Source organism: Microcebus murinus, chromosome 8, assembly GCF_040939455.1.
Source record: "Microcebus murinus isolate Inina chromosome 8, M.murinus_Inina_mat1.0, whole genome shotgun sequence".
In the NCBI taxonomy this organism is placed as follows: domain Eukaryota; kingdom Metazoa; phylum Chordata; class Mammalia; order Primates; family Cheirogaleidae; genus Microcebus; species Microcebus murinus.
In genome coordinates, this window is record NC_134111.1 from 76,908,695 (window position 1) to 76,917,668 (window position 8,974).

The 8,974-nt window shown below is 39.6% G+C and overlaps 1 protein-coding gene across 1 annotated transcript; it reads left to right on the plus strand.

Annotated features, from left to right (window-relative positions):
- The first annotated feature begins 771 nt into the window (after positions 1-771).
- ICOS (inducible T cell costimulator) lies at positions 772-6,654 on the plus strand. The gene is made up of 4 exons (XM_012738905.2): positions 772-1,105; positions 1,808-1,914; positions 2,919-3,003; positions 4,612-6,654. The coding sequence occupies exons 1-4, from the start codon at positions 796-798 to the stop codon at positions 4,623-4,625; spliced, it is 516 nt and encodes a 171-aa protein (XP_012594359.2). The 5' UTR covers positions 772-795; the 3' UTR covers positions 4,626-6,654.
- The last annotated feature ends 2,320 nt before the right edge of the window (positions 6,655-8,974 follow it).

Sequence of the window (8,974 nt, forward strand, 5' to 3'; positions counted from 1 at the left end):
TGTGATCTCTGTGTAGGTCACAAAAACAACTTTGGCTTCCTAAGAGCTTCGATTTATTTTAAAAAAATGAATACGTAAACAAAAATCTGGGGCTTAGCATTATATCAGGCCTTGATTCGGTTCTCAGTGGATGAGGCTCAGAGGAAACACGCTTCTGTCATTTGAGAATAATTCATCTGTTCTTCTACTCTCCAGCAGGAGGGTATAATGTAAACATACATTTATATATAATCATCTTTAGTTTGAGCTATTTTGTACTTTTGAAAACTTTTTTCCTAAACTACATTGTTTCCTCTTGTTTGGCTAAGTGCTACTCATCCTTTAATTTCAATTTTAAAACTCACTTCCTTAAAGTGGCATTTTCCTGATTCTCTTGTCAAAATTATGAAACACCACAACCCTACTACTTTTATTCTAGTAGTAGTCCATTCCTAATACAAATTACAGTGCATCAATACATATTTATTTATCATCTGCCTCTATTATGAAAGCAGCCAAAGGGCATGGACCATACCTGTTTGATTCATACTATGTAAATATATTATTTAGTATTAAGTATATTTCATGTTATGTATTCACATATGATAAGCAAGTTTCTAATTAGGTTTTTTTCTAGGACACAGTTTTATGTTATTTTTTGGGGGGGGACTTGAAACTCTTTCAGGACTTTATGAATAGAAGAAATTAATTTTATGTTAAAATATAATTATCAGGGCAACATATTCATGAAATGTCACTTTTGCTTGTTATCTTTCTTTTCATCCAGGAGAAATCAATGATTCTGCCAATTATGAGATGTTCTCATTTCACAACGGAGGTGTAAAAGTTTTATGCAAATACCCTGAGATTGTCCAGCAATTTAAAATGCAGTTACTGAAAGGGGAGCAAATACTTTGTGATCTCACTAAGACAAAGGAAAGTGGAAACGCCGTGTCCATTGAGGATCTGAAATTTTGTAAATCTCAGTTGTCCAACAACAGTGTCTCTTTTTTTCTATATAACTTGGATAGTTCTCATACCAGCTATTACTTCTGCAAACTATCAATTTTTGATCCTCCTCCTTTTCAAGTAGGCATTCTTAAAAGAGAATATTTGCATATTTATGGTAAGACATTGCTTTCATCTTCCAAACTTAAGAATACATACATGTTTTAACAACTTTTCTTACTAATGAAAATAATTAGACAAATAAGTACCTTTTGTGTTGGAGTTCATTTAGTTGCAATTGATGGCAATCATTTATGATGAGGATATATAAGAGATGATTCATTATTAATATTAATCAGTATTAATTAACAATATACAAATTATTCACATAGATTGCTGAGTTAGAAATAGGGCATGTTGTCTTTAAATCACCTATATCATTAAAAATCAGGAAAAAAATTAAGACAAATAACCAAAGTCATGGCTTAATAATGGCTATCATCTCTACTCACCTAAGATTTTAGGTTTGGTTTTGTGCTGTGTTTGTGGAATGGAGTAAGATGATTGAAAAATCATAGTTTTATAACATTACTTTTGCCACGAACTCTTGCAAAAATATAGGCAGAAAAGCCATTTTTATTAACTACATTTATAAACATGTATGTGCATAGTCTTTTAGGTTTTAGTTTTTGGATCCTTGCTGTAATACTGGGATGATGTTAGTTGCCATTTGCTGGATTTCATGATCGTTATAAAGAAAAGCTTCATCTGATTAAATAGTTCTTCTAAATTTGATAAAAGAATTTGTGGTTCAGCACTATAAGAGGAGATTTGATTCTCAGAGTTTTTTTTATTAATATGTCTTTTTTTTCTACCACAGAATCACAAGTTTGTTGCCATCTGAAATTCTGGTTATACTTAGGATGTGCAGCTCTTGGTGTCATCTGTGTTTTGGGATGCTTATTTACTTTTTGGCTTACAAAAAAGGTGAGCAATTTCTATCTTTTCTTGAATCTGCTTTATCAAGGTACATAAATGATTATTTATTCATCAAAAGTACACATTGCTCTTACCAGAAAATTCCTTTCCCCCAAGATATACCTACCAATTAAATTAATCACTTGGAACAGAAGTTTATTTATTTGTGTTATAGCACACATATTCCAAAAAAGACGTGACTCAATGGCTTACAGAGAGATATATTATTATTATTATTCAAAAAAGACGAAACTGGGGCCAAGGGAAGACTAAAGGTCAGGAGGAAGGTTAAAACATAAAAATAGATGCCTTTGATTTTTTAAAAATTATTATGCGTAGGCTGCAAATTTTAATTTAAGCTTCTTAAGAGGACAGAGATGAAACAAGTTATAAGTTTCGCTGAACTGCTAAATTAGAAACAACCGGTGAGAAAGTCTTGTGAAGTGGCAATAGTAGCTGAGAAGGCAATTGCCAGCTTCTTTACAAGGTAAGTTATTAGACTCCTTGCTTTTAAAGAAAATTACCAAAAAGCTATTCAGAAAGATAAACAGCAGCGATGACAACAACAAAAATCTCTCTGTGCTAGGGGATATTCTTTTTAGTTCTCACATTACACTTTCTCAATTAAAGAACTTGTACCATTCTGCATATTCTAGGAGTATGCTAGTACTCAAGTATATCCATGATGTGGTCATTGGCCAGTCAGTGTCTATCTGTGCCAGACTGGAATTTGAAAGGAGAGATAAAGAGGGAAGAGAATGAGATTGGGCCCACATCTGTGTCTACTGGGGAAGAAGCAATAAAAGCAAAAATGAGGAAGTTCAGTAGAAAGCTCTTTTTATGTAAAGCCCTTTTCATATTGTTCTTCTACTCAGCCTAAAGCCAGCTGCCTAAGTCACATTTATATGCTTTTGTCATATTCCACTTCAACAAAGAGTATAGAACAGTCAAAAAACAAAGATGGAGATGGGGAGGAGCAGGTGACAAATCACGTTTCTGGCTTTTTCTTTCAGAAGTATCAATCCAGTGTGCATGACCCTAACAGTGAATACATGTTCATGGCAGCAGTGAAGACAGCCAAAAAACCTATACTCACAGGTATGGGGATTTGGGGAGGGAAGAGGGTACTTCTGGTTAAGCCTAGAATTTTTAATTTTTTGTTTTTGGACCTAATTTTAGTACTTTCTGTGAAAATCTGGATTTTTACTTTAACTGGATTTATGCTTTTTGAAATATATTGAAAACAAACAAGCAATATGTTTATAAACCATGACTGAAAATAAACAAACAAAAAGTTCATACGCCACGATATTGTATCAAGGCGATTTTCCAATTGATATTTCAAAAACTGGGCTGATTCTAGGTCTTCCTTTTTGAAAAGTTCAGTAAGTCATTTGATCAGCATTTACTGAGTATCAGTTAAGTGCATGTTACTGAGTCAGGTACTGGGGGAGCTACACAGATGCGTGGGGATTTGGGACTGAGAGTAGGAAGAGAGATGCGGGCTGGTGCTACCAGTGGGGGAAGAAGGAGAAATTGGTGAAGATATTCACTTATTTTGATGGAAAGAGTATGCAAGTTGAGAGAACTTGGACGGCTTCAGAAGTCTAAGTTAGGTGAGACTTTGACCTTTACTGATGAGTGTTAAAACTGAGTGTTGTCAAGTGTGAGAAGTGCTCAGAAAGTTTGAAGAATACATTGTGGAAAATGTGTACGTTTTATGCCTTTGTGGTTGGAATGATGTGACAAGCAAAGCCACAGCATTTTTGCCACCCCTAGGTGGTCAAGGGACACACAGCGTGTGTTGTCATGGGAGTATAGCTTGGGAAGGGAGCTGAGAGGTCCCCTTTAGTTCACCTCCTCATTTTCTAGATGACAGAACTGAGGCCCAGAGTGTTCAGCGACTCTTCTGGTTCCCCTGAAAGTCAACACCACAGCTTTGACACTAGTAAAGAGCTTATCTAGTGTTGCTCTGCTAGTGAAAAAAAAATACACTTTCTGTGCTCATGAGCATGGGGGTCTGTCTTAGTTGGGATTGCCACAAGCAGAGCCTGAGATAAGGACTTGGGCGCAAGTATAAATAGTTGATTTGGGAGGTGATCCCGGAAGAAGGGGCAAGGGGGCAGGGAGAGTGAGACCGCAAGGAGGAAGAGCAAACGAAGAGTGCAGGACCCTCAGCTATAGGCCACAGGGGCCTGATTTCATCGGAGTGTGCAGACGCCTCCCAGAAGGATGGCAAGTAGGGCATTTATCCACGGGCTCCAGCCCCGCTGGTGTGGGGTTGCCTGCAAAGGGCATTGGCTCTCCCTCATCCCCCCGCTGTGCCCTGTGATGGGGAGAGCCTGCTCTCTAGTTCTCAGAGAAAGCCTGGAGGCAGAAAAGGGAGAGATGAGAGATGTGTGGTAGAACAGCAGCAGCAGCAGCTGGAATTGGAAGTGGGTGCTTTCACAGTGAGGATTTCAGACAATGTCTGCTTTAGGAGTCGAGAGTGGGCTGCGTAAAAAGTTCATGGAAAATGGGGAACTGGTACTGGGTCTTGAAGCATTAAGGCGAGCTTGGATGGGGTGAGTGTGTGTGTGTGCACGTGCACATGTGCGTACACGTGCATGTGTGTGTACATGAGAAGCAAAGGAAAGGGGAAAGTTTGTCGAGGGGAATTGGCACATACAGAGCTTTTAAATAATTTATGCTAAATTTTTGTTGCAGATGTGACACCATAATCTGGAACTCTCTGGCCCTCAGGCATGAACCACATTGGCCAGTTTTCCCTAACCTGAGTACAAGATTCCCTGGATCACAGATACTCTGACTTGATTTGACCACATACATCTCCTGATGGTGTTTTGTTCATTCTGGACCAGTGACTGTATCAGTCAAAAGAGATTTTAACAGACTGCCTTGGTACTGCTGAGTTCTCGCAAAACAAACACCCTCTTGCAACTAGCCTTATAGACGGCCCAGCTCCTGTGTGCTCAACAAATAGACCTCTCTGGGATGGAATCTCTGTCCCCACATCTGCTCCTAGCAATGCACACAGCCAGCAAAACAAACACATCTACAAAAAATTTTAAAAGATGCCTAGGGTACTGAATCTGCAAAGCAAATGAGCAGCCCAGGGCCAGCGTCTGCCTGCGTTTCACTAACAGACTACTTCTTCGTGCTGTGGGGATAGAGCACTCTTCTTTTAATCAGACAGTAGAGGGACACACTTCAGAACTGTAACTATTTTATTTCTGAAATGTCCACATGAACTATACTGTCCTAATACAAGTACATACACAGCACTCTTCTCCAGTCTCTGAACCCCATTGACCATGCCACCAAGAGTGTAGGTGCTTTCTCTTGCCCTCATCCTTTTAAGATACTACAACATAACTACCAGACAGTGTGACAGCCACTCTGAATAGGGAGCTGTGTTTACATTTTTCCTCTGTTTCTCACTCTTTCTCTGTGTGTGTATAAAGATAAAATATACATACACATATATAAAATATATATACACACACATATATATAAAATTAATGATGAATATATTTGCCTGAATTCTCCTTGCAAGAATATTTTTGCTCCAGAAAGACATCTTATTTCCCCAAATTCAGTTAAAATGGCTTACTTTGTTGACACTAGTGGTAGGAAAGGAAACATTGGCCAGAATCAAAAGCAACTTCATTTCATTATCCTGTTTTCTACCATTTTATCTATGTTTTCATGGTACTATTAATTACAAGTTAGGCTGTTTTTGTAGATTATATTAAAATTGCAAGTAAAACCATCTTTAATTGGCAAGCATTCTCCTGGGGTAGAGCGAATGATCCATTTAACCCTAAAGCTGCAGGTACTGTGGGTTGCTGCCAAATGATAGCCAGGCTGCCCCTGGGCTTGCAGGTCCGACTTGGTCCCCATCAGCCTGGAGCAGCCCTCTAGACCTGGGTGGAATTCCAGAGACTGAGGGACTCCCCTGGGCCAGGGACCACCAGGTGCTCTTGCCCCCAAAGGCTGAAGTCACCCTGGGCACCACAGTGGCTCCACCTGCATTTTGCCCTGTGGGATCTGGGGAGAAACACACACATCAGGGCACAATTCCCTCTCTTAGAAACCATCCAAGCCTGGAAACTGGCCCTGGCCCTTTAATATAGTCCTCTTTAGAATATAATTTGTCTAGAAAGGTTCTTAAATACCTGTAACGTGATTATGCTTAGCTGCAATAGTTTCCCCACTTCCTGTCTGCATGCCCAAGGCTTCTGAAGCTGTCAGTGTATCTGCAGCAACATTTTTAACTTTAGGTAAAATGGGGTTATTCAGTAGTTTTAAAACTTGCAGTTGCCTGCTTATAGTTTACTTTACAAGTGAGACCCAATGTGTCATTATGCATACTTATATTATCTTAAGCATGTGTAATGCTGTATGTGTACAGTACAGTACTGAACTTGTAATTTGAATCAAGTATAGTGTTGTTTTTGGCTGACTCGGACAACCTGGCTGGCTTTGTGGGCATGTTTCATGAGTTGTTTGCAGCTTTCTGGGTGGGGGCTTGGGGTGAGGACAGCCTGCATGGTGGCCTGCCTGGCCTGGTTGTCCAAGCTGTGCCTTGAAGCACGCTCATTCCCAGCACTGTACATTTCAAAGTGAATTGTTAAAGAACAAAATTTCCATGAAATAAAATCTGGTTTTAAGAGGAGCCACTTATCAAATAGAGTTTGGTAATAGTAAGAAGCTAGAGAATAAACATTTGATATTTAGTAAATGAAATTATTTTACTGTGGTTTTTTTTGTGTGTGTGTGTGTGTGTGGGGGGAGCGTGTAGGGTGGGGCAGGGAACTGATTACCTTAGCTAGGACTTCAAATTTGACCTTGTTCTTAAAGATAGGTACATTGCTTGGAACAGTTACTTTTTTTCATTTTCTTTTTAAATTTTGAAATGACCACAAACTTATAAAATAGCTGGAAGCACAACAAAAGGACTGTTCTTTTTTTGAGTTTCTGACCTATTGTGCTATCACCTCTGAGAAGCATGTATTTACTACAAACAAGAACACTGTCCCCCATAGCTACAACATGGCCAACAACATCAGAAAATTACCATTGATACATTGCTAGCGTCGAGTGCTCAGACTGCATTCGAGATTTGCCAGCTGTCTTCATAATGTGTTTTGTAGCCCAGGATTCTGTACGGGATCTCCCTGTGCGTTAGTTGCCACGTCTCTGTCGTGTGCTTCAGTCTGGAAAGTTCTTCAGTCTAGATGTCATGGACTCAACACTTTTGAAAGTTACAAGCAGTTATTTAGTAGAATGTCTCTTGTGTGGGTCATTCTGATGTTTCTTCATGATTAAAATTTGGTTCTTCTTCTTGGGCAGAAATAACACAGAAGTGATCCTGTGCTCTTTCCATCACAATTTCACCTTGTTACTTTACTGATAATGTTCACTTTCATCACTGGATTTAGGTGGTGTCCATCGAACTTCCCCACTGGAAGGTAACTCTTTTTCTCTTTATAGTTAATAATTATTGTGTGGGAAAGTACTTTGAAACTATAAATCTTCTCTTCCTCATCAAAATTTCAATTTATTGATTTATTTGTTTATATCTAAATGACATCATGGTGTCCTATTTTATTCAATGGATTACAATTGTTTACTATGATTATGCTGTTTTGATACTAAAGTTAACCCAACCTTGGCCAGTGGGAGACCATTCAAACTGGGTCTTGTATCCTTCTGTTGTGTCCCCATCATTGTGTTAGCACTTCCCTGCTTTCTGGAATGAGATATTCCAGCCTCAGCTGGAGCTTCCCCTGTCCCAGCGTTGGGAACAGCTGCTTTTCTAAGGAGCCCTGGTTTCTTTGAATGGAAATTGGTTTTAGAAGCCCAGATCTAGAAACTAGTTATGCTCATTGCTATTGGGATTTCCAGTAGTGGACAGAGCTGGGGATCTGTGTCTATCCAGACAGATATGTGTATAAATAGAAATACAGATGTAATTGTGTATGCATATATGTGTGTGTATACAAATGTATATTTATATAATATGTATGCATACATACATACATTTAGATATCTATCTATAAATCCATGATGTCACACCCATGCCATTAATTCCAATACAATATTACATAGTGATTCATTCTAGATTTATTCCTTTATTTATCCCTCTTATGTCAGGGAGAAACCTGGCTCTTCTATCCTTAACATATTTATTTATTTGATCAGTCCCCCAGTATAAAATCTATCTCCTATCTTCTTCCTCCCCCATGTGGTACCCTTCTCTCTCTGCTTGGGCTCTGACCCTTCATTCCAGGCTACCCAATTCTCTGTTACTCTTTTGCCCAGGTTGGACTCTCCCACCCCATGGGTGGCCTTTTCACCTGTTTGGGTTCTAAAACCCCAGGCTGGGTCATTCTGCCATGGGGATGCCTTCTTTACCCTGCTTGGGCTCTGACCTCTGCCTAGCCACAGTGGATCCCTGGGCCTAGGGTGGGTAGTAACCCCATGGCCTGTGCTTTGCCCCATAGAATCAGCCCCCAGAGTTTGCTTGTGGTGGTAAGTTCCAGATGCCCACAGTGATAACTGGCTTAATACACTTTATTGGTAGATATTCCTTCCCTATCTTACTTTTCCACTTCCCTGCTGGTAAGCACATAAACTGCTTACCCTGGAAGCCTTTCTCAGTGTCTATTTCTGGAGAAGCTCAGAAGGCTCCTCCTTTGCCCGTCTAGGCCTAGGGGAAGTAAAGAGTTTTCCCCTGTGGGTAGGCCCTGGTGCTTCATCCAGGGCGGGACGCCTTGTTCATTCCTTGACTCCTTCCACATTTGTGGTAACAGTTCCTTCATTAGCCCTCTTCCCTTAACATTTTAGACTACCTTCTATTTCTGTGGAGAGCCTGACTGAATCACATGGCCTGTTCCTCCTGCTCCATCCCCTTCTACTCCTGAGACCCTGGGGACATGGAGTCCTCCTAGGGTCTGACCTTCTTTAGAAGCAACAGCTGGAATTCTGATAAATAATAAATAATATCCTCTACCTTGTTATATCTTTTTCTTTGTTAAGTTCATATCTCTTTTTTTTTGTGTGA

Bases quoted from the DNA above. Each gene is read 5' to 3' on its own strand.
- ICOS (XM_012738905.2), top strand. From the start codon at position 796: ATGTTCTCATTTCACAACGGAGGTGTAAAAGTTTTATGCAAATACCCT. The intron at 1,106-1,807 runs GTAAGACATTGC...TTTCTACCACAG, and splicing joins AGAATATTTGCATATTTATG to AATCACAAGTTTGTTGCCAT. The intron at 1,915-2,918 runs GTGAGCAATTTC...TTTTTCTTTCAG, and splicing joins CTTTTTGGCTTACAAAAAAG to AAGTATCAATCCAGTGTGCA.